The 26,710-nt window shown below is 38.1% G+C and overlaps 1 protein-coding gene across 1 annotated transcript in view; it reads right to left on the reverse strand.

Moving 5' to 3' along the window:
- Positions 1–26,710, reverse strand: part of ADAMTS19 (ADAM metallopeptidase with thrombospondin type 1 motif 19) — a 143,252-nt gene that overhangs the window by 17,673 nt on the left and 98,869 nt on the right. The window contains exons 12-21 of the mRNA XM_054178660.1: positions 25,665–25,795; positions 23,947–24,116; positions 20,870–20,997; positions 18,479–18,599; positions 16,556–16,636; positions 12,951–13,108; positions 10,006–10,159; positions 7,050–7,185; positions 4,653–4,857; positions 2,623–2,775 (exon numbers count right to left, since the gene is read on the reverse strand). Coding sequence (XP_054034635.1) covers positions 2,623–2,775; positions 4,653–4,857; positions 7,050–7,185; positions 10,006–10,159; positions 12,951–13,108; positions 16,556–16,636; positions 18,479–18,599; positions 20,870–20,997; positions 23,947–24,116; positions 25,665–25,795 — 1,437 coding nt within the window. The remainder of the gene's footprint in view (positions 1–2,622; positions 2,776–4,652; positions 4,858–7,049; positions 7,186–10,005; positions 10,160–12,950; positions 13,109–16,555; positions 16,637–18,478; positions 18,600–20,869; positions 20,998–23,946; positions 24,117–25,664; positions 25,796–26,710) is intronic.

The raw sequence follows: 26,710 nt of genomic DNA on the forward strand, positions 1-26,710 counted from the left end.
TGTGCAGCATACTTTCAGATCAAGTTAGAATTTTAGAATGACTGACGTGTTTACTGACCTATTGGAGCTTGAAATTCTAGCAAAATTTTCTTTGATCATGTTAGAATAGAATAGAATAGAATAAACCATGTTGGAAGAGACCTGCAAGATCATCGTGTCCAACGTATCATCCAACACCACCTAATCAAGTAAACCATGCTACCAAGCATCCTGTCAAGCCTCGTCCTGAACACCCCCAGCGACAGCGACCCCACCACCTCCTCGGGCAGCCCATTCCAATGGGCAATCACTCTCTCTGTGTAAAACTTCCTCCTTATCTCCAGCCTAAACTTCCCCTGGCACAGCCTGAGACTGTGTCCTCTTGTTCTGGTCCTGGTTGCCTGGGAGAAGAGACCAACCTCTGCCTGACTACAACCTGCCCCTGCCTGACTACAATGTTATTATTTTAAAACACTGAGCAGGAGAATGATTTGATCTTTATGTGACTGTACCTTTAAAAAAAATAAATACTACAGAACTACTATGATTACTAATAATGTTATCTTTTCAGTAATAGTGTAATCTAAGCTTTGTTTAAAATGATGTCTTAGGAGTTCAAGGGGAGCATCAAAGGCAGTCGAAGAATCACATTAAGCATCTTGTTTCAATGTGTGAGAAGCATCATTTAAAATTTCCAAGTCTTAGCATTAGGTTAAGGGAACTTGGCTCTGCTCAAAGGAACAGCCTTCTGTCAATACTGAGAACAAGAGTAAAAACTAAACAAAGAAGGCTATGCTGAATGTCTGAGTTAGAACAAAGAGCAGAGATTAACATTTATCTGAGCTTTCCATTTGTTTCCCCCATCACAGACAGTATGTATGCCATGACTTCATGTTGCTATGGACTCTAGCAATGGAACAGAATAGTAACAGGGAGTAAAAAAAGGAAATCCAAGTATATTTTAATTGAACTCATGTCTCTACAGAGAAATTATTTTTGGTATAAATCTTGGAAAATCTCAGCTGTGCAAGTCACAGTCAGGCTGTATGTTAACTACTCAAAAGTTTTTGTCAGTTTCATGTGAAATATTTCCTCATCTCCTAGTTTTGAAGTTTAAAGTACAATTTAAGTGACAGTGTTGTAGCTTTGGCTGTAGAAGGAAAGCAGAACATACAAAATGTCAGTAAAATTTAAACAGGAAGAAGTAAGTTCTTTTACTTTCATCTATGACATGGATGTTTGTGAAAAATACTGAATTGGAGAATAACCTCTTTTTTTCTCCACAGTGCACAGTGTAACTGTCTGAGCATCATCACATGGCCTCAGCAACCCCAATTTCAATGACAGCTTCAACTAAGAAAGCAGATGGTCATTCCTCTATAGTCTGCTCCCTGCTGTGCTTAGTGCTGAAAGACGCACTTACCATGGTTCTGTGATATGGAAATGCAAGTACTAAACTTTATTGCCAAACATATGTTCTTGAAAAAGTAACCCTGCTACTGAAGGCTAGTGGTTTCTGTTGTTTTTAAAAAATAACATTTACACTATGTTGTGCAAGGGGGCTATCTTCCACTTTTTGTAAGGCTGTTCCAAAATATTTCCCAATACTTTAAATGATCACCACTTCAAAACCCCCCCAACATTTGACACTATGCTTTATTATTTAAATGTGGAAAAAAAATAAAGAATATGGAATAAATAGTAATGAGACAGTGATAAATTGTACCCCATAATCATAAGATGGAAGCTCCCAAGCAGAACACTAGTTGCCCACAGAGTACTTGCTGCTCATTCTTGGAAGGCTGGCTAGTCATATACTGCTGGCTTTAGTCATTGTTTCCAGCTGTTACATCACACAAAAGACAACTGAAAACACATTAAATGCTTCTCCATACAAGCAAGTTAAAAAGTGCTGCAATAATGTAAGGGACTGAAAGTAGAAGTGTTATGTGCAGAGAAGTAAGGGGAAAAAAATTAAAGGAAGATTACAGTCTCTGCTAAAGTGTGGTCTCTGATATGGCAAGAGAAAACCTTGACAAGGCTGAGTTTCAGTATTTCAGCATGTCAGCATGTTTTGGGGATACAAAACTACGAGGGTTTCAAGATCCCAGGCCCATAACAGTCAATCACCAATCTAACTAGTATCTTCTGCTACCACTTGGCTTATGCAAAACCAAAACATAAATGCCAAGAAATAATGTAATGACAGCTATGCCATGTGCTCAGAACAGACAGTATGAGAGGATTCCTAAATATGTGATATGTGTGGAAATTTCAAAGGCTGCTCGCACTTCCTTATAAGGTAGGAGGGTGAAACCTATTGCAAACCAAAGTAAAATGTGCAAACACAAATTAATGAAATGTGCAAACTGTGAGGTTAGAGTGAAGTACAGTTTCAGGAGCTGTTTGCCTGTCTACTGACAATGGTAAATTTATATCACATTTGCATGATATTGAAGATTCATCTCACTTTCTTCACATTTCTGATGGTTATTTACACTATGGTCTGTCTCAGTGTGGATGTTTAAGGTTATTTTTTGTAGTCATGTTGTTCCCTCAGCTGGGAGACTACTACCCTTTTGATAAAAGCAATTCTTTCAAAAGCTTGCAAAATGTTTTATGCTATTATGGACGATGACTCACCTTAGACCAGTCTCCCATTCTCCAGATGTAGCATTTGGAATAGTCCTCACAGTCCTCTGCTTCTTTGGGTCTTGTGGACAAAATACATTTCTTGCGGGGATTGGTGCACCTCACAGTCCGATGACGTACTCCCTTACCACACTTTACAGAGCACTGTTGGAAAACAGGAGGTTTTTTCTGGTTTCTATAAAAGTCATAGTTACCCCATTTTATCCTCTTCTATTGACCTCAACCAGGCTGACATGAATATTTCAAGTCTTCAGTGATTTCCTGACTTCCAATCTACAACTGCATAGACACTGAATTTGTTAAAACTAAGAAATGAACAGAAATTTCTTATATGGCAGAATGATTGATGTATTTTTAGCTAGAAATATAAAAATAGATAAAAAATTATTTGATTATGGAAAAGGTAAGTTTTTGGAAAAGAAAACGTGAAAAAATTTGGATGCAGTGAATGTGAAATGTTCTACTGAAAACATTAGAATATCTTTGTTCTATGAATGAAAGGAAACAGAGTGAAAGAAAATCTAAATAATGTTCATGAGATACAAAGCAACTTCAGAAAAACTCTACTAGTGTCTAATAGACTTTTTGTGGGAGCGAAATAAGTTACAATAGAAAAAATACTCAAAAACTATGCAAGAATCTAAACTGAATTTGAAAATTTGAAGTCACTGCTCTTACAGCATGTGAAAACTCTTCCAGTTGCATGAAAGGTTGTAATCTATGGGGTTTTTCCATCGTTACCACTTAGACTGCCAAAAATTATGCCATTTCCTTCTCAAAACATTATCACTGCTTTTGATCATCCCACTGCTTGCAGATCAAAACTCTCCTTTGCCAAGCTTTTTATAACTTCAGGAAGCAGCAATGGCTAGCTTCCAATATGATGGTGATAGTAGGAATGGCAATGGGAAACACCTCACTCTTCAGAATATATTTATTGCTTCCAACAAAAACATACTTACTTATTTCTCATCTCTCAAGTAAGGTAAAACAACTGAGCAATCTGAGTTTCTTTCTCACATTCCTGTAAATGAATACCATTCCTCTCCCAATCAGTCCTTGCATTATAAACCCTATATGTTCCAAACTCCTGCTCTTTACTTCTCTTATCTTTACCTTGGCATCTGCTTTTCATCTCTGAAAACATTCCCTATGTCTTAGTTCTTTCTTCCTTGGGGATTAAGGGGTGCTGCTGAGCAGACAAACCCACATAAGGGACTGCATCGATGTTCAGAAGCTGCGACTTGTATTTTGAACCCAGAGTAAAGGGACCTGTAGCACAGCTTCTGGCAATAAGAATAGCATTTGGTCTTCAAATGGAGACAGAAGCTTCAAATAACCCTTTTGGCTTGCCCAGGCAGCAGTAATAACAACACCCTTCTTCCTTCACACAGTTACTTTCAGTAGTGTAATAGCTTAGAGAAGTCAAATGGGCATGCACATTAAAAGACCTTAAAGTAATAAAGCTTTTTGAATAGCCTTTGTGTTCTACAGCAATGCTTCAGAATGCAACATATGCAAATTTGTGTTATTTACAAGCCCTTCTGACTGCTGCTTGTTCTTGGAAAAAGAAGTGAGAAGATGGAAAAAGGAATATCCTTTACAGCAGCTCTCCTCATAGCCTCTCTCAAGCAGAATGGCAGCAACCATCTGTTGATCAACATTCCTTGCTACAAAAGTATGTCAGAGATGTTCCTACTCTGAACCCAAGGTCTGGTAGTTGGTAAGTGCTAGCCTTAATTCCATTTACCCCTTGTTACCCACTTATTACTAGAGTCAGGACATACTTGATTATACGTGCCTGAAAAACGTGACTGTTCCAGGACATTAACTAGGTAAAAAGTAGTAGTTCTACACAGCTGATTTCCCTAGTCCCTGATCCCTTTGCCAAATCATTGCATGATGATCGTGAAAATCATTAGTCTGAGCTGTGCCACTTGCTGCTGAAAAAAATCCTATTCCTAGAAAATACTGAGGCATTAACTAAGCACTATGGGCTATTTGTATAAAAAATGAAGCACCTCAGACCAGACTCCTGCTTCCCACACAGTCATGCAGTCCTGGCCTTCACAGCGTTGTGCTGAAGTGGGCTTTGGTCCAAGGCAATCCCTCTCCCTAGCTCTGATCAGGGTCCCATTTCTGAGCTGCTGTGTGCAGGCTACTTGTCTGTTCTGGGTCCCTTTTCCACATGTCCTTGAACATGGAGTCCACTCAGTCATCATCCATCTGCAAAGAGATACAGGCAATGCAGTAACACAAAATCAGGAAGGGAAAAACACTATTTTATCATCTTACTCTCTTACTTATCAGTACCCAAGACATACTGGCATATTTTCTGTCTCCTTTTAACTTCACTTTGTTAAAGGACTATTTATTCATCTAACATATGAAACAAAGTGTAATGTTCATATAATTTCATTTCCCAGCCCATTGCCCCTAAGTTTTCAGAGTACTCATAATAATCCCAATTAAGATCCAAAATGCACATCCATTTTAAAGATGACAGATCACTGATTGGCCTATTGGTCTCTCTGTCAAGAGCATACCATGCATGTGAAATCCAGCATTCCTTGAAAGTTTAGTTGCAAGATAGAATCACTCCTGTGTGAGAGGCCCATTAGTCAGGAGCAAGTATGAAAGCAAGTATGAAAGCCTAACTCAGGTAGTGTGGTTTAAACCACAGGGAAAAGAAGACTGATGCATGTAGGCAGAACCCACCTACCTGGAGAACAATCATTCTATAATGTAATTTTTCTGAAAATGTTCTGGAGCTTCAGAATGTGGCCACATGCCCTTAAAGATCAAACATCACCACTGCTGATGTGGTGCAGAATGGTAGTACAGAAGTGCAACCCAGGAGACATAGACAGCAAGGGGCATTTTGTAGGAAATTGCTATTCAACCTTCTGTCATGCATTAATTGTAAGAAAATAAAACATTTAACAGAGCTTTTTTATTATCAGTACAGACACTTGGTTTACAAACCACAGCCTGTCAAAATAATGCAGTACAGTTTAAGATACTTCTTCAAGTGCCATCAACAAGCAACTAGTTATGCTAATGAACTTTCTGTTGAAAGCAAAAATAGTTGTTTTGTAAAAATCGTTAATACTGTATTGAAAACTGGCTATATGTTAAGGGTTAAGTATCCGTCTACATTTCTTAGCACAGCATCTCTGAGTGGCAATTAGCAACATTTAAAATGTTTCACTTAATAAGCTGGGGAAAGTACAGAATATTTGTAGTTGACAATGCCTCAGGAAAAGATCAGACTATTCCATTTGTATCTATTAAATGTATAGTGATGCTAATGAAATTATTTTAATATTTGCTCAAGAATGTATATAATGAAATACACATAAACTCTCCAAAGTGTAATGCTCTAGTCTACAGAAGTCCAAACCTTGGTGGTTAGGTCTTACTTAAAATGTACCATACCTTGCATTTTATCAATTTCAGTATTTCATCCTTTCCAAGAAAGCTATGACTTCTGGTTCATTTTGCATACTTTCTTTCTTGCATTTTATTTACTTTGCTGTTTTGTTGTTGTTGTTGTTTTTGTTTTTTTGAAGATACCACCTACTTATCCAGATGACTGCAGTAAACCTAAATGCTTACTCCACAGGGTGGTAGCCAACTATTGTTAGCTGCTCTGCCCTCCCTTTAAAGATGTCAGACTCTTTATCTGAGTCCTCGCAATACCTGGGGACTCCCCCAGTCATAATTCTTATCTGTCATATGGAAAAAGACTGGCAAACTCTGAAATAGGTCACTGTAGCAGCCTGGCCAGCCAGTGCAAGAAGCAAGTTGCTGGCATGACTGCAGGGCTATCAAATGGGGTAGGGTTTGCAGTGCACCATTCTGCAGCTGCCTCCTGGGGTCAAATTCAGAGAATAAAAGCTCCTCCTACTTCTTTCACCATTCCACCCTCACAGTCTAGTTCTGCCTCTTGAGCTACATACAAAAAGTTAAAGGAAAAAGAGAAGTGGCTTTCTACACTGATACAACTTCAAGTGTAGAAAGTCAGATTAAGTAATTTATTTATTCACCACTTAAAAGCTCTCAGAGCTGAAGTCTCGACTGAACAAAACATTGAAATATATCATTAATTAAAAGCACGAGAGTTAATCCATCCATATAGACAGCATTTAAATTTTAACTTCATAGTACACAACAGTCTGTAAGAACACTTTCTGGACAATGTAAGGAGCCACTTTATTGAATAAGAACTGATTTAGGCATGGTGCTTAAGGGCTCTTTTTCATTAAACTCAGGAGAAACAACAGGCAGTGTTTCTATTTTCCCTGTATTTTGCATTATTACCTGTTGGATGTGTGTATTTACTGCAGTCATCTCTTATAGCTCTTATGATTTTTCTATCTAGATGTTACAGTTTAATTTAACCAAATAACTATTACCTGGTCTGGCATGGCTGCTCATTGCACTTGCGGATCTGTGGTTCAGGTTTTGTTAAGTATTTGCACTTCTTGTTGTCCACAAGACTGATATTCTTGTTCATAATCTTTGTGCAAGAGACTGTTGTCTTTCTTTCTCCTAGTAAAAAATAGAGCGGGTATATGGTGAAACTGTGAATATGCAGCTTTGTTAAAAAAAGGAAAGATAAAGGTAAATGTACAGTTTGGCTGACAGAACTGTAAACCCTGTATAAACAGAAAGCCTAGGAGAGAAAAAGTTTGTGGGGAACAATGTGATTTTCTAATGCAGTCTTTGCACACCACTGCTTGACTGATTTCTGCTGCTTTATTCCTGTAATCAGTCATAAGCCAAATCTAAGCTTAGCCTTACTGGAATAACCTTTTTTTTCTCTGTCACTGAGATATCAGTGTTGAGAAAAGCTTGCAGAAGAACACTTAGAAAAGCATGGTTATAAATTAATATATGAAATAAGGAAAGTAACAACAAGTCCTGCTTCCCTGCCTTGCTTGAGCTTAGTAGTTCTCCGTGGTTTAGCAGATCTGGTGGCACTCGGTTAAAGACAACCAGCAAAAGCAGCCTTCAGTGAGGAGCCTACACTATTCCCCTTGAACTGAGGAGGACACATACATAGCCTACATGCAGGGCCATTTAGCAAGTTGGGTACTGCCTGCAAAGACCGAGTGCATGTTCGGTGCAGAAACCTTGCCCTGTTGAATTGGTTGGACCTTGGTCTGTCTTGAAGCTGCGTTAGACATCAGAATTTAATGTAATACCTGCCACAAGGAGTAAGTTACAATTAGACTGGAGTCTCATTTAAAATAAACAATCCTTGAATTAGAGACTTAGTAGAAAACAGGTTTGTTGCTATGGTTATGCTTTAAAACTGCTTCTCCTTGGAAGCTTACTGACAAAAGGTGAGCGCAGGACCAGGGCAGACTTAAGCAGGCATTGCTCACTATCAGTCAAAAATGTGCCTGTGCATGGAGCAGTTAGGTTACAAATGTGTGTTATCTGCATGACCACAGCTGGCATTCTACACAGCTCTTGTGCACATGAAAGTACATGCAACTAATCCATCATATACAGCATTTGAAATGTTTGACAATTCTTTGTGCATTTATCTATGTATCTGTGTATTCATGTTCTCTCCCACACAAAGAAAGCATTCCTCCAACACAGCAAGTTGCAGAACAGTTACATGTGTAAATGTGCATGAAACCACACAGCTTCATCAATAATTTCATCCTAATATATTCTTTAAGCACTCAAGCAAAACTACCAAAAGCTGTTACATTCTTTAACCAGATTCATTTACATATTGTTGTTAAAAATCGAAACACAATTCTGTACAAAGGTTACACACTGCAGCATTTAATTTTATTATCATCTCATATTTAATCCAAGAACTGAAAGAACAGTTAAAATGGTTTTGTCTAAAGTAAAAAACAAACAAACAAACAAACTCAACCCCAAAACACAACAAAATCAAACACCAAACTGCAGTAAAAAAACCTTTTATGGAATGTTGTATTACCTCAGCTGTTTCAGACACATAAAATGAGGGCCAATTACAACAGAAAAATATAATAAATAAACATTACAGTGAAACACTTAAATATTTATTTAAGCATTAATGTAGAATAAATTAGGAACATACTGCATTTTAAGACTTCTCCAGATGATAGGTAACTACAGAAATATTTGGGGCAATCATGAAAGATTGTGGCAGTATTAAAATTATTCTAAAAATAATTCTGGAAACTGTAAAAATCATGAATATTCCAAATGACTGAGAATGCACTACTAGGAACCAGAGGATGCTACTAGCACTATGTACAAAACACCTGACCTAACCACAAAATGCATGTCTATGGAAACTATAGTAATGTGCCTTGACACCAGAAGTGTTAGAGAGTCAGAGGCACTAGAACACTGTGTTCCTTATGCTGCTGCTATGAGAAAGCAAAATATTTCCAGGCCTAATTATTCAATCACAAGGTGTAGAGCAGTTTTCAGAACTGCTAACCAGAGCAATCATGACTGTCCAGGTCATAAACAGGAAATGCAGGTATTAAAAACCAATACAGTATTCCCAGTGTAAGGCTGATTAATTTTGTAAGGTTAATCTCTAGAGGCTGTATTCACTAAAACACCTCTGAAATGTTTTTTCACTGTAATTATCTATTTGAATAACCATCATCTAAACAGCAGTTTTAAGGGATTTTGCTACCAGTGAGACTGTTCATGTTCCAATATTTGTCTTCATAATACTATTTTGTTTTTCCAAATTCACATTTTTTATGGTTTATAAACATAAACATAGGAAAAAATCACATCAACATACTAATATCTGCTGTTGTAATATTTGTTCCGTGTGTTTCTGGATCATCCTCAACTCATGTTATAACTGTATGCATTTGACCTGAGACTGGGGTTCTGTAGTTTGAAATGTCTTTTACAGCTCATTTATTAATTTCAAATACAGAATGGAATGAATATGAACTTTCTATTCTTCTTCCAGCTATTGCATTTTTATTTCTTCTTAGAAACTGTGTCCTGAAGATGCTTTACTAACCTAGATTTTATTCCTTCAGTATTGTCTTTTCTACTTACTTTATTTAGCTTGAAGCTTTTCCTAGAGTTACCATTATTCTTTCAATATGATCAGTAAGCATGAGACTGAAGTATGCCTATCACTGTTTGGAATCCTACAAGCTGCAATGATGCTATCACTATGAAGTATAAAACACTGACTATCAGAGCCTTACATAGTAATATGCTGAGCGTTTCAATTGAGATATACATACACACACTGTATATACAATATATATGTGTATCGTATACACACATGTATTATGTGAATATATATACACATATATAGACACACATGCACTTCTATGTATGTGTCTCTCTGTGTGCATTTTTCTTTTATTTTACCTCCTCCACATACAGCATCACAGTCCTCCCAGCCTGAATGAGTCCACATGAAAAGAGGCTCTGGTACTTTAGAACTCTGATTCTCAGGAAGAGGATCCAGTGGGATTGTGTACTCATAGTGTAGACCATAGCTCTGGTCATGGAAAAGCAACACCTGCAAAACACAGAGATGGAAAACCTACCTACGTACACAGACATTGTGGAAAACAAACTCCAAAATGTCAGGAGATAATCCTGAAAAAGGCATGACAGATTAATTTAACACTCTGTAGCCCTTCAATCCCCCCGATGTATATTGTAGAACACATTAATCCAAATCAAGAAAATAGGAACAATTATTTTACTTAAGTTTGAAAAGCTCTTCATGAAAAATAAGCAAACAAAATTAATGAGAAATGTGGAGGACAAGATGCATGAGATTTAGAACTATTTTAGATATAATAATTTTCAGCATTTGAAGGCTTTTTAATTGTGAATACTTTCTCATCACCACTCCTTTGCGGTGATTATCAATTTTTCCTCCCCTAAACTGAAATACATCAAAACTCTGCTTCTATATGGAGAACACGGTGACTGCAGTCCTGAAAATGTGATGTTGTGCTATAGTCAACCAGGACAAAAACCATCTGATACTAATTTGAATCTCTCTCCTTAAGTGTCACATCAGCTTTCTATGACATTTGTAGGAGTACTGCAACCTTCCATCCTGTCTCAACAATGCAAAGATTATTCTTGGACTGAAATGCACTTTTTCAGAAGTGGGCTGGGCAGATCTCTATTAAAGCAGGTATATACCTGTGTATCTCTATATAAAAGCAGGTACATCTTATATAGATCTCATTATCAGTGGAAGCCTGGAAAAAATATGTAACCCTGCCACATGATAATAGAACTTTTAATAGAACTAAGGGAAAAAAAGAGGGTGTATCACCTTTGGAAGAAAGGTGAGGCAACCCATGGAATGTTTAAAGATGTTGCTAGGGCATGTAGGAAGAAAATTAGGGAGGCAAAAGCACATTTAGAACTTAAACTGGCCTCTGATGTGAAGGACAACAAAAAGTCCTTCTATGAATATATTAATAGCAAGAGGAAGGGCAGGGACAACCTCCACTCCTTGGTTGACATGGAGGGAAATGTTGTATCACAGGATGAGGAAAAGGCAGAGGTACTTAACACCTTCTTTGCCTCAATTTTTACTAGCGGGAAAGAATGTCTACCATACAGCTGGCCTGCAGAGCTGGCAGAAGGAGCCAGGGAGCTGCATAGTTTCCCTGTGTTCCATGAGCAAGTGATAGGAGCTCTCCTCAGCAGCTTAGACCCCCACAAGTCCATGGGACCAGATGGGATCCATCCTAGGGTGCTGAGAGAGCTGGCAGATGAGCTGGCCAAGCCACTCTCCATCATTTTTCATCAGTCCTGGCTCACTGGAGAGATCCCAGATGACTGGAAGCTGGCCAACGTGGTACCCATCCACAAGAAGGGCGGGTTGGATAAGCCAGGGAATTACAGGCCTGTCAGCCTGACCTCAGTGCCAGGAAAGATTATGGAACAGGTCATCCTGAGTGCAATCACACAGCACTTAGAGGATGGCCAAGGGATCAGGCCCAGCCAGCATGGGTTTAGGAAGGGCAGGTCCTGCCTGACCAACCTGATCTCCTTCTATGATCAGGTGACCTGCCTGGTGGATGTGGGGAGGCCTGTGGATGTAGTCTACCTGGACCTCAGCAAGGCCTTTGACACCGTCCCCCATAGCAAACTCCTGGCCAAGCTGTCAGCCCATGGCTTGGATGGGAGCACACTGCAATGGGTTAGGAACTGGCTGGAGGGCCGAGCCCAGAGAGTGGTGGTGAATGGTGCCACATCCAGCTGGCAGCCAGTCACCAGTGGTGTGCCCCAGGGATCAGTGCTGGGCCCCATGCTCTTTAACATCTTTATTGATGATCTGGATGAGGGCATTGAGTCCATCATCAGTAAATTTGCTGACGACACCAAGCTGGGGGCAGGAGTTGATCTGCTGGAGGGTAGAGAGGCTCTGCAGAGGGACCTCGACAGGCTGGACAGATGGGCAGAATCCAATGGCATGAGATTTAACACATCCAAGTGCCGGGTTCTGCACATTGGCCACAACAACCCCATGCAGTGCTACAGGCTGGGGTCAGAGTGGCTGGAGAACAGCCAGGCAGAGAGGGACCTGGGGGTGCTGGTCGACGTTAGACTGAACATGAGCCTGCAGTGTGCCCAGGCAGCCAAGAGGGCCAATGGCATCCTGGCCTGCATCAGGAACAGTGTGGCCAGCAGGAGCAGGGAGGTCATTCTGCCCCTGTATACTGCACTGGTTAGGCCGCACCTCGAGTACTGTGTCCAGTTCTGGGCCCCTCAGTTTAGGAAGGATGCTGACTTGCTGGAACGTGTCCAGAGAAGAGCAACAAAGTTGGTGAGGGGTTTGGAACACAAGCCCTACGAGGAGAGGCTGAGGGAGCTGGGGTTGCTTAGCCTGGAGAAGAGGAGACTCAGGGGTGACCTTATTACTCTCTACAACTACCTGAAGGGAGGTTGTAGACAGGAGGAGGTTGGTCTCTTCTCCCAGGCAGCCAGCACCAGGACAAGAGGACACAGTCTCAGGCTGCACCAGGGGAGGTTCAGGCTAGATGTTAGGAAAAAGTTCTATACAGAAAGAGTGATTGCCCATTGGAATGGGCTGCCTGGGGAGGTGGTGGAGTTGCCATCATTGGAGGTTTTCAGGAGAAGACTTGATGGGGTGCTTGGTGCCATGGGTTAGTTGTTTAGGTGGTGTTGGATTGGTTGATGGGTTGGATGCGATGATCTTGAAGGTCTCTTCCAACCTGGTTTATTCTATGAATTCTATGTATTCTATGATAGGAATCAGGTGAAAAAAAACAACAACAAAACAACAAAGAAACAAAAAACAACCTATACTGTCATACCAGTAAATGTAAAGGTGATGTTGTGGGACCTTTGGCTGATATCTTCTCCCAGAGACCTCTCCGAACATAATGGACAGTGGTCCCAGCAATATTGAACATTCCTGAATGCTCTATCTTCCAGTCACTATTGATTGACTGTTTTCCAGAATCTCGAAGGGCTGCAAAATATATGAAGAAAAGATCAATATAAAAGGTGTATGTTCAGTAGTAACTTGGTCTTCCCTTGACTTCCTGGGATAATTGGATGCTTTGATAAATAGGTAAAATCACCTAACTCTGTTTGCAAAGATATTTATAGATCCTACTCTACATGAACCTCAGTTGGAATATGCTTCAGATTTGGAAGGAATGCTTGGCAAAACCATGTGTATTTAACATTACTTGAAGTTAACCTCAGCATTTTAATGCCTGAAGAGACTGAACAGGCTACACTATAATTCATCATTTGATCTCTGAATTATTTTAAGACAAAGACCACCATTCTGTTTCCAAGGTGGTAATTTCTATAATCCATAAAGGCATGGAAAATAAAATTTTACAGGACACTCTTTAGGATTTGTGGAGCTCTCATTCAGAATTCTTTCCCCTCTAATACCTACATTTACCTTTTTCTCCACCTTGGAATGTGACAATATCACTGTCATCCTACCTTAACATTTATTTTATAAATTTTCACCACATAATTTGATGCTTCCAGCCAATAGTGAAAGCTTGTTCTTTCTGCCTGAATCATTCATCTTAATGGCCCAATTTATAACCAAAAGCACCATCAAGTCAGGTAAAAGATATATTTCATCAACTGAGAAGACAGGACTTTACATTAATATCCTATAGTAAATGGAATGGATTCTTCTGTGAACGATTTGTAATTTTATTTTATTGTACTTTATTTTATTTTGTTAAGTTCTGAATAATCATGTGAAGTAGAATATACTTGAAATCACCTTCTGGATGAAGAATTTTAAGCATTCCTCTTCACTGAAACTGCATGTTTGGCAACAGACTGTTGTAAGAGAACCTCAACAGTTTAGGCCTTGTCCAAAATTTCTTTTTTCAAGTTTTAAGTTAACATGAGTCACTCTTGTAATCATCTTCTCTCCTATTCATATTTATACTGTTATGTTTTGTTTCTATGGGAAACAATGGCAACAGGTCTATATATGGGCACAAAACCAATTGCATAAGGCACCACTGATGTGTACCACTGCAGCACTGTGTAAAAAATATTAAGACCTTAAAACCAGTTAGTGTTGTAGAGCAGCCCTGTACTATAAATAACCAGTAATTTTACAAGATTTTAAAGTTGGTATTTTAAGCTTAAACATACTATTATTAATGGTATTTAAGTTCTACTTAGTGTTTAAACTGTAGGGGCCAATCCTCTTCCTAGTGGAGAAACAAAACAAATGTACTATGAAGTGCCGAGGTCCACTCGGGTCATGCTGCTCAGATGGAGCAGCATCCTTTTTGCTGGAGAGCAGCAGGTTCGGCAGACCCAGCATGCAAATATGTGCAGGGGACTGGAATCCCAATCCCACAATACAGAAGTATGCCAGATCTTGCATTTTCTGTTTTCCCATTCCTCATTTGAGCCACTGAAGTTAGACAAAGTAAAATGGGTATCCCCAGGTCTCAAATTCAGACTTGGATTCAAGCACTCCAGCTTCTGTTCTTGACTCTGCCACACCCCAGATTGTAAGTAAATTCACTGACTTTCATTCCACGCCACACACACATTCTCACTCTGTTCAGCTTTCTCTCTCAGGCTGTAAAACAAATTGAGCGATACACCTACAATGAAAAAAGACAAAGAAAACCTCAACTGGGAAACCTACTGCAACTGTAACTAAGGTTGGAATTTCAGTGCCAAAACAAGGGAGCTAATTACAAGTGTATCTTCTGCAGAACATAAAATAGCCATCATCATGATGACAATCTAGTGAGGTTGATGTGTGCAATGTACTTTTAAATTACTGTACCAAGGATATACACTCCTCCAATTTTAATGAGGCGTGAGAGGCTAGCTACACAGCTATAGAGATGCAACATTTCACAGTTCAGCTATTGCATTTTCCAGGGCTCACTGGGGAGTAACAGGGCTCTGGTCCTCCACTTGGTAATCTGTGTCTAGTAATCCTTTTATTGTGAAAAATTCTCTCTAAAACTTTCATTTAATTTTCATTTACTCCTCTTTGAAAATCTTCATATTCAAAATGTTAATCCTTTTCAGTTCATATTTTTATGATTTCAGAATAAATCTCCTATAAGTGAAGAAATTTGAAATAGCTTGCGCTGGTAAAAGAGAAAAGAAAAGGTGAAACAACACAAACTTTAATTCAAGATACTGCACAGATCTGTTCCTTACAGGCTAACAACAAAATTCTGCGGTGAATAACTGATTAGTCCTCATCCAGAGTAACATTAGTGACATCAAGAAAAATAAAATTTAGGTGATAACCAATGAAGAGCTGATGATGTGCTAATTAGCACCTTTTTAAAAATTAGCAGCATGACTATTTCATGGGCATAAAAACCATTATACTCTTTAAGCCTTTTGTAAGGTAGTGGATGAATTAGTTTGCTACTCATGAAAAATGAATTCATTTCCCTTGATACAATTCCAACATTTATTTATTTTTGCATTAGTGAAAAAAAAACCAAACAAAAAGTATTTCTGTTGTCTACACAGTAGACACAGAGGGGAAAAAACCCCATGAAAAATCAGAAAGCATGTCAATGGCACTTCAGCTATTAGTTTGGCACTTAAGTATCTGTGTATGTGGGCCACTAGGGAACAACGAAATAATCCAGATTTCTAAACCTCCTGGGGTCTCTCAACAGGGCAGGTGCAGACCCCATGATAAACCAGAAGTCACCCATTGATAACTTATGCTGTAATAATCAAGATTCACAACTTTCAACATTCTCTCAGCAAAAATACTGAGAACATCAGGTAGAAAGCTTTTTAAAATATCAGTAGACCCCTTAAGCAGAACTGAGAGAACCAATGAAACTAGGAACTTTTACTTGCATTGTCCCATTTCTCATATTAAGTCTCTCTCAAAGTGAACTTAGGCAGCATATAAACCTTCACCAGTGATGGTATTTCATATATTCCCTTAAACCCTATAAGAGTAACAAATTCTACCCTTTTATAGAAGAGCTTCAGATCTCACTGAAAGAGAAAAATATTTTTTACAATGAAATAACTTACAAAGAAATACTTTTCTGCTTCCCTAGTCTAATTTAAAAATTTTCATCTGCCATTTTTGCTGATTTGCTGTATATTGGTCAGTGTGGTATTTTTGTTGTTTGAACACAAATTATTCAATGTTCAGCACAAAACTCTCTTTGCCGGTGAAGTATTTCCTTCAGTGTTTTCCTTACAAAAAATTGCAAGTTTTAAAGTAAATAGATTTTTTCTTCAATTATCTGAATACATTATCTGAAATAGTCTTTAAACAAAATTAGATGACACATAAATAAAACTGGGAAACACTTTTCACACATTTTTTTTACTACTTTTGTTTCATCACAAAAGCATGTTTAGCTAGCACTTTTCAATGCTGACCAACGACAAGAATACCAATACATGTGACATTTACCTAAGTAACTGTGAGCTGGTTTTTCCTCCACAACTTTGATTCTCCTTGCTCCTGCAGGTATCACCAAAGCTTCCACATAACCTGGACATGAGACCAAATGCCGTGAGTTACATACAGAAGAAGAGAAAATTACATCTTGTATGCTTTTTCATTTATTTGCTTTTTAAATGTTAACAAGTTATAATTTCTATGGCAATGGTTTGAGGGTTCCTGCAAAATCTTGAAACGACCTATGTAATGGTGCCTTATGTGTAATATATGTAATATATATTTTTATATATATATATATACACACATACATATATATATATACACATTGATACACAGCTAAAAAAAAATACATCAAAATAAAACATAACAAGAACTAGTGAGGCTGGGCAGGCTAGGTCTGGAGTAAATGAAACGATCTCTCGACAAGTAGTTCAGTGCCATCATCACCAGCAGACAACCACAGAATAATTTCAGCTTCTCTCACTATGTTCGGACATGTGATATGGCCCTAAAAAATGAATAATTTGATTTTTGGTTTTGTCATTCTTTTAAAAATATTTTCTGCTCCATCTCCCTCTTTGTGCTTTAACACATTCATACCCTGTTATGAACTGCTTTAGTTTTGAGATCTACTTAATAGTTATTTTCTTTACATTTCAAGTGCTTCCCTAGAGTGTAGGACAGAGACACTGTTGAAGGATTGCTTAAAATAAAAAGGAGCGAAAAGGCAATGCAGGTAAGAACCACTATACATGCAGGAATGTTGTAAATAATAGAAACATATTTCAGATTAGCCAGGTGAACTTCAAAAGTGGACAGTAAATCATGGCTTTATTCTGTGTAGATATATCATATTCTGTAACACAGTACTGAGCATTTGCAACACCTTTTCAGTAATCTCAAAACATGAAAACTAAATTGCTGTGAAGTAGGATTATTTTTAATTTCCTTAAGAGCAAGTAACACTTTCTCAATATGGCTGCCAGTCCAGGTCCTTGAGAACAAAAACAACTCTGTCAGTTTTCAGAGGGAAGTATTACAATATGGTGGATTTACACAGAACCCTAAATTATACCCGTGTGGACATTAACATTAGCTATTAAAAAAAGCTGTCACATTGTAATCTCTATTAGCAACCTCCTCCTTTGTAGGTTTCCAGATTAATCTGTGGTTTGGGATCCCTGCTCTGCATTACCTTCAGGTTAAACAGGGACAGATATAAATATCTAAAGACTATGCCTTTTTTTATTTGTAAAAGTAGCATAATTCAGTCTACAATACATTGAAGCTCTTGATTTTCCAAAGATATGTCTGCTTTTAATTACAGTATTTTTTGATGTGATTTACTGACTGTCTTGAAATTCTGCACATTTTCTACTCAAGAAACTGAAAGTGTAATGGCAAACAAATGTTGAACACAGTTGGCCAAACACTGCTTCAAAGAAAAGACTTTTGGAGAGAAGATACACATAGAGCATGGCACACATTACTAGGATTTCATTCAGCTTTAAGTTTTCCCTCTGCTTGGCGTCTTTTAATGACCTTACTCAAAGTTTTGGAAAATGCCAAATGAAGCTAAATACTAGAAGATTTTACTGTTTATTTATTTACTAAAAATAGAAATTTTATTTCAAAGATTTCTTAAAAAGCAGGCCCTTTGAAACAGCATTTGTGTTAATGGAAGATAAATTAACTAATTCCTTAATTTAGTAATGGATAAAACCTTCAATAACTTTGCAATCATTTTAAAAATAACCACGTGTTCCTAACTTGAATGTCTTACCTTGAAAAAAAGTACATCTGAAATTTTGATGAGAAACTGTTATTTTAAAAGCTATAACTTTTAAAGAAGTATAGCCTTTTAAAATTCCTAATGCTCAAAGTAATCAAATGGCTACTGGTTTCCTGAGCATCTGAAGTAAACAGACTTACCTGCTCCTCTGGTATGGTTAAAGTCACCTTTAATAACTTTGCATGACTTTCCATCACCATTGCACACACCACAATGATCTTCTCGAGCCAGAGATCCTAATATGCCATCACATCCAAACTTCTGTCAGAAAAGCCAATAAAGAGACACAAGCCATGTTTTTCATAAAGCTGCCTTTAGCCATGTGTACCTCACCCTCTGGATGATATCCTAACCAACATGATTTAGCATTGCTCAGAATGAGGGTTGCACTAGTTCAGTGTGAAGAGATCCTTTCCATAGTAATTTTTTTCTATTTTATGTAAATTGGTGCATTCATTCTTCCTATACAGTTGACTAACTCTACCAGCTGTTCTCCAAGAGGAAAATTACTGTGTTCCTATCTGCTCCCAGGACCTCTGGAACTTCTGAGCCACCATGCAACATACGACCTGCAAGCTTTCCTGCTCAACAGTTGCAATGTGTGCAACTCTGATGCTTTCTAATCAAAATATGGGAGGTTCTTTGCCATTCTCACAACAGCAAAGTGCTCATGTCAACCTGATGTCTAATTCTGAATGGGACATGAATATGTCTGGAATATGTAAATATAAATTGTATTTGTGTTTTGCTAAAATGCATTCAGTTTGAGAAAAAAACACAAAGGAACTTCACTCTGGTACCTCCACATTACTGTGTTAGATGTGTTTCTACTAGTAAGTATCTGTAGTAGCTCAACAACACAAGTACTGTTAGCATCATACATTGGCCTAATATGAAATAAAAACTTTTTCACGTCTAGAGAAGTCATCACAGGGTAATCTTGTGCACTGCATATCCAAAATGTCACATGTACAAGATATAAATACCTAACTCTGTAGTCCTAGTCCCCAGAATTCCTCCTAATGGATTGTCTAAGAAAACAGTAAAATGTGGAAGACATTACAAATTAGATTTTCAGATCCGACTAGCACCCATCTCTGACAGGTGATACACCAAGAAGCCAAAACAATCTCAGTCAGGTGGCCTTGGTCTTAGGCAATTTTTGGTCTTCATTAGTCAGTTGTGAAAAGTGAGCAACAAAACAAAGGACAACTTTTATTTCAGAATGTAGCAGTTTGGGCCACATGCCCCCTGCTGTGTTCACATGAGAAACAGCTCCTGTGTCCTGAAGGAGTCCAGCTCAGTGGGCGGACACAGGAAGCCCGGTATTTCATCCTATAATGCCCTGCTCTCCTATAAGATCTCAGTGGAGGTCCTGGCAATTCCTCTTTTTTTCCTTCGCCGCCACTTGGTAATGGGGTTAGGCCCAAGGCCGGGGGGAAGGGCAATCTCAGACCTGGCCAGCTGAGATTAGCCTAACAGTGGAGGCGGGGTAGGGGAAGAAAGAGCCCTGGGGGTTTTTGGGTGTACCCTCAGGTGGGGATGGGGTGTTTCTGGGTATGCTTTGGGATCTCTTTTGTCACTGTGCTTCTGGTTTTCTGTAAACATTCACTGCTTTCCATTTAAACTTTCCACCACTTTTGCAATCCGTTTGTCTGAGTTTCATCCTGTGCTGGGGAGGGGGTCGGCCTCAACCCATCACACAGAAAAAATGGGCTATATATTATCTTTGTGGTTAAACATGCAATTGTTACATGGTGAACTAAAACCTCAATTTGGCAAAGTATTCTTGTTGCATGCACTCCAGTCACTTCGGAAAAGATAACTATCCATGCATATATGCCTCTGTATTCATATATGCATGCATACATGCATCTGTATGTTAATTTGCTGAAATTATTACATCATCTATCAATGCTGGTTTTGTGCTGTTGGTTGGCTTTTCTACTGAATTCAATGTTTACAATGAGAAGGGGACAAAGGAAAAAAGAGTCTTGTGGGAGTTTTATGTAGGAGAGTTTCCATATGAGGCTCTATAAAAGAGACAGAACTTCCATGAAACAAATGAATTCTGAGGTTCAGGAACAGGTTAAGGTTTCAGCTTTAATTATCTGCTATTCTGCTGCTTTTGTCTTGGCTTATTTAGATTGTAAAATTTTGTACTGTTGAAAAAGGCAGAATAACACATACATAGGTATATATTCAATAGCAAAATTTCCCAACCTGTCAAAATCTGAGGCTTCCCTTAGAAACATCAATCAGTTATCCTCATTTTCCTCTCTGCATCAGTTTGTTATTAGCACCATCATCACAGATACACACTTCCCAAGCTAACTCTTTAGCTGTTTCACATACTGTGCAGCACTGAATGACATTAGCTTAAAATGTTTTAATATGGTGCAAAAAGAGCCATGCAGTCTCAGTCACAGGTATTGCAGCAGGTTAATGGAGAAACAACACCTACGCATAGCAAATGTGTAAGCTTGCATAAGTGTGTCTGTGTATCCAGGCTCAAAATAAGCAATTCATACCTGGCATTTACCATCTGCACAGACTTCTAACCCGTGCTGGCCGCAAGAAGTCCCATCCATCACTTTTTCTGTTAGAAGAACGGCTTGATCTTTTCCAGACAGTGAACAAAATAAGGCACATGGCTTTTCTGTAGTAGCAATTGATGGAAAAAACCATCAAATTGGTTCAAGTTTATTTAACAAATACAGAATTATTTTCAATATTGTTTTAAAACCTGACAATTACTTATCTGTGTAGCATGAATCGACATCAGCATAACAAGTTATCTTAAATAAAGTGCAAACAAAAAGATTTTGATCCTTTTCTCAGTTGTATGAAAAAAAAAATGATTTTTTTTTTGTCCTGTTTTGATCATGCTGGTACTATGAACTTCACTTACATAGTACTCGTGTCATATTCATTGCTGCAATTAAGCATATGCACATTATAGTTGTTGGGAGTGTTTTGGGTGTAATCTCTACTAATTCTACTGTATTTTTGGCAAGTCATAAATATTGGTTAAAAAAGAAACTTAACACTTTCCAGATTTTCTGACTACAGAGGTCAAATAGAAAAAAATTAAGTAATTGAGACATCCTGGGAAACAAAATGTATGGATTTACAAAGTCGACATGAAGAAATAAGACAGAAAAGCAAACACATTCTTTCTATGATCTTCATCAAGGTCCAGCAATTTTCTACTACATTTCTAAAGCACTCTGCAAGTAATTTCTAATTTGAAAGAGAATTAAAAAATTAAAATAATATCCTATATATCCATTTATTCCTCATGGCCATCATTTATAAATCATGAAGTTTGCTTCACCACTGCCAAAATAATACCAAATAAATTAAACTAAATCTCCTCTCAGTGGTTGACTGAGCACAAAATGACATGATTTTTTCATATCTTTATTCACAAGTGTACTGACTCAGAACTTCTTCCTAAATCTGTTGCAGATTTTTGAAAGGATAAAGTCAGTCCTAAAGCACAAAATTATTGCACTTGGACACAATCTACACCACGCTGACTACATACTGACTTCTAGATTCCTGGAGCACATTTTTATTAGTAAATTAAACAGTTCCAGGAAACATTCATGGGCACTGGAGTTCTACTGTCTATATAGCTGAACTGTAAGACAGTCTATGCCACATTTTTTTGCATGTGCTAACTAGAACAAGCTTGGTCTAAACTGGAAATTGACACCTGCAAAGGACCATTTCCAAAAAGCAGTTTGGATGTTACCATCCTTTCTAGAATGAAAAAAAGTTGAAAAGTACAGACACAGGATTTCTGTACTAGTGGACTCACACATCAGAAATTGTTCTGGGGACATTTAATATACTAAAATTGACACAACCCCTGAGTATCTCTAGGGAACTGGTGCAAGCAGATGTGATCTCTTTTGCCAACATGTGAAGCCCGTCTGACACAAGCCATCTCCAGCTGAGGAGCATGAGTCTCTGCCTGAGTTTGTGCCCTCTGCATTCCTGCTCGGCTCTTTAAACAATAATCCCAAAGTCTCCTGAGTGCTTTCAGCATGTATCAGCATTTTTTAAAGATTAACAACATAAATATCTTTTTTAAGGACCCTGAACTCAAAGAATCAGTAACTCAACAATGCTGGATAATTTGAACAGACCATAGGACACCTTATTCAAATACAGTGACTATTCTGGACATGGTGCACAATTGGTGGCTACTAAAGCTTAGGAGTGCAAATAAGGATTTGGAAAAATGTATTTCTGTAATACTGGAACTCTTTAGATGGTGTCCAATTTTGTCTCTCCTAAGGGACACTTCAAGAAAACAAGATCTCTCAGAACAATGTTAGATGAAAGCAACCATTTATACTCCTCAACATGGGACATAAAAGTGTCAATATTTTTAATCAGATGACTGAATTATTCAAAGTCAGGCTGAAATCTTTAGATCCCTTACAATATAAATAATGCATTCCTGTGGCAAAATGAAATTTGGTAAAACAAGCCCAAACTAATTCACTTAGGTTAGCACCTAAAAGATAGACGGAGAGAGCTCCCCATACTATGAAATGAGTTTAACACATGTGTAAAGAAAATATTCTCAAACCCCCCTTGTTTAGCTAGGCACATAGTACCAATAAGTTCTTGATAATACGTTCACATTTTTCAGGATTCAGTAAAATTGTTCTACACTTTCTATTGTTTTCTGATAATTAATTTTAAGATTTAAATATACATGGCAATTAACAGCCACTTAAAAAGTGGTAGCACCTGTTTACAGTAATCCAGGCTCTTTATCAGTAGTTGGTATGATTTTGTTACTTGCTTGAGTTATCTGTTTTCATAATGGAAGTATTTTGTTATTTTCTTGTTTTCTTTAATTAAATAAATTGCAACATAACAATCTAGAAAAAAATCAGTGCAATGGCAGCTATGGTTCACATTCCTAGCAGTACTTGGTTAAGAGTGTTTTCTTTTCTTGCTGCTGTTACTTTACACCAGCATTATATTTGCAGATACTGTAAGTTTGACATTACTTCACTCTTACTTGAGCACACTGGTAGTGATATGATATGTAAGCAAATTTGTTACACCAAGCCAAGACTTCTCATGTTGTAGTGCTAGGATTTACAGAAATCCCACCTAATTTTACAGCATGCATTACATTTGGATTTCTGCCAAAATCAAACACTCAAATGTTAAGCTAAAAGTGCTCTCTCCTTCCTCAAAAATAGAAGCTTACAATAACTATACCGCCTTTTTAGTTTTGTAGGCAGAAGTCTAACTGATATATGCATGCCTAATGTTATATCATTCCTCTAGTTCTGAGTCACTTCACACTACACTTCAGATTAAATAGGACCAAACTGATACTGAACTTCAGTTCAAATGTCCCTAAGGGTTCAGTTCAGGGGCCTGTCCTCTTTAAATTATCTGGATGAGAGGATTGAGTTGCACCCTCAGTAAGTTTGCAGATGACACCAAGCTGGGTGGCTGTATCAATTTGCTAGAGGGTAGGGAAGTTTAGAATGGGATCTGGACAGATTAGAAAGATTGGCCAAGGCTAAGTATGCACAGGTGACAAGAATGTGGCAGATGTTATACTTACCATCATTGATGACAGCCTGCCACTGGTGCGTGTGCTTCTGATATGAAGATCTAACACTGAAAGCATGGCACTGCCAGTCCCTGAAGGCAGGCATGCCAGCAGGACAAGAAGGATTTTCACATACTCTATACTGCATTGTGGGACCGTGACACTCTCCTTCAAGTCCTGAACTAGAAAAGAGGGTAAAAAATATCATGCCACATTGTTGGTAATGTTTTGTCAAAATTATAGCATAGTTTATTTACCTTATACACAAATTCTATTTTAAAAGTTTTTTGTTATTTTTTTCACACATAACCTTAAGAAATCACACACACAAAATCAAAGTTGCAGAATAGAACATGGTCGCCTGCTGTTTTTAGTGGTCACACTTTACATAAAGAGTCATGGATGCTAAACTGTAATTTACACTTGGGCCCAAAAAATCACTAGGACTAGTAGGAGTGTTCATTAAGAAGAACCTCAGCTGCAGTTTTGATATAGTTCAGGTGATTTTTCTCTAGCTAGACAGAGCCAAAGGTTCAAAAAACCACAAACCACCTGCAGATTTTCTACCTCTCCTTTTTACAAGTGTGGTGTCGCGAAGTTCAGACAATATGTTTTTCTGTCTTTTTGGTCACTCCAGTTGTGCTTGCAGGTCCTAATAAACAAATGCAGAAGAATAGTGAACTGCAGAAAGTGGAGCTAATTATTTGGAACCTTGCATGGAAAAATGAATACATGAAAGCAAAACTAAGATGTCCCTAAATTCCAGAAAGAGCTTTTAGGTGTGCAGCTGGAAGGGCATTTAGATGTCAGGAAATATAAAAGCATTCTACATATCTAAGGCTTCTGATAAACTACCATGCTTTTGTGTAGCCTGTCCAAGTTTTCCTCATATTTCGTTATGTAAACTTCTCTCTTTCAATCCCTCGTCTTTCCTGTCATCATTTTTTGCCCCACACCTGCCTTTCACCTTTCTTTATTTTCCACTTTTACTATTCTCCTAAATCATCAACTGTATTCTGCTCTGCCCTACCCTGCCCTACTGTGTGCTAGTCTAGGCTAGTCTTCTCTGTTTGGCTCTACTTTGTTTTCTCTTCTCTGCTTATTTATTCTATTGCTCTTGGTGTATAAATGACACACAAAAGAGAGGTATGGTACTGACTAACTAAAAGGTAAATATCTTTAGCTGAACATTCACACATGGTGAAAGACACTCAAGTAAATGGTAAAATTCCCTTCATCCTCAATGGCACAAAATATTCACTTTCACAAGTTACAGAAGCTAAATGTTTCTTCCAGATACTCTATCTTAATATTTGTGCAATTGGTAGAAAGACCTCTGTAAAAGCCACACTTCCTCGACTCTCCAAATGAGACAGAAGTTAACTTTCACTAGCAAAATCCTGAAAGACTATAGATACATGCTGATGCTCTGTGAGTTAAAAATTTACAAATTAATTTTCTTTTGCTTCTCCAAGTGAAGCTTAAAATGAAACCTCCATTCTACCATTATTTAAGCTATTGACAGAAGCAGGAAATGAGGAAGTAGTGTTAACCGTTCAAAAACTCCAAAACCCTAAAATACCTGTTCTCCAAAGTGTTTTGCAGTATTCATAAAAACCCAAATCCTCATGTATAGGACAACTATATCTTAGTGGCTTCTGTACTAATAAGATTTAAATTCTGTTTGGAAATTCTGATAAACAGCAATGGAAACCTGAACTTGTTTTTACCCAGGGCATTTGCGCTGCCGACTGCTGACTCCAGTGTTGCAGGTGCGGCTGCAAGTGCTCCACGGGCTCCACTCTCCATCCATATGATCCACGAAAGAGGTCCGATTGATGCACTCTCCAGCCTTACACCACTAGGTGAAAATTCAGCTCTTAGGTAAGTAAATCAAAGTATATGCACAAAATAATTCACTGCAGCACAAGCATATAGGAAGCACAACATAAAACATTTTCTTCAAGACATAGTTTCCATATGAGTTATATGTATTTTCTCCTGTTGTTCCTCACTGTTTTTTTCCTATCATAGGTTCCCCATTTCTGGAAACATTCAAAGTCAAGCTAGATGGGGTGCTGAGCAACCTGATCTAGATCTAGTTAAAGATGTTCCTGCTCACTGCAGGGTGTTTGAACTACATGAACCATAAAGGTCTTGTCCAACCCCAAGTATTCTACGATTCTATGAAATACAATAGCGAAAGCCCCTTCTGTGTCTCAGTGGCTGAGGAGCAGGTGCAACTCTATCCACAAGCTTGATCACAAGCTCAAGTCATCTCCAGACTATGCTGTCCCCTTCATTTGAGCCTGGACACTGCCTAAGACTTTTGAGTTCGGCCCAAACCCACTGCAAGGATCATCCTTCAGCTGAACTGTATGGGTGATCACAGCACCATTCTCTGGGCTGTTATCAGGACTTGATTGGTTTGCTATTACAGTTCTAATGTAACCAGAAGGAACAGAATAACCATTGATTATCCAGTGCCGACGTCAAGAGAGGGATGCATTACAAGTAATAGAGACAATCAGACTTTATTCACAGCTTGTATACAAAGAGAAAATGGAAGCTGAATAAGCAAGTGTTGAGAAAGTCAAGAAGATTTCTGGCATTTATTTAAACAATAAGAATCACCTCAACAATTTTGTATACTTTCTTATTTAGAAATGATAAAATCCTCATTGTTAAACATTTTCATCTATGTCCATACCTGGTATAAATCATCACAACTCTACAGAAACTATTACTTTATCAGATTTATCACCCAACTGAATGT

Source organism: Dryobates pubescens, chromosome Z (genome assembly GCF_014839835.1).
Source record: "Dryobates pubescens isolate bDryPub1 chromosome Z, bDryPub1.pri, whole genome shotgun sequence".
NCBI lineage: Eukaryota > Metazoa > Chordata > Aves > Piciformes > Picidae > Dryobates > Dryobates pubescens.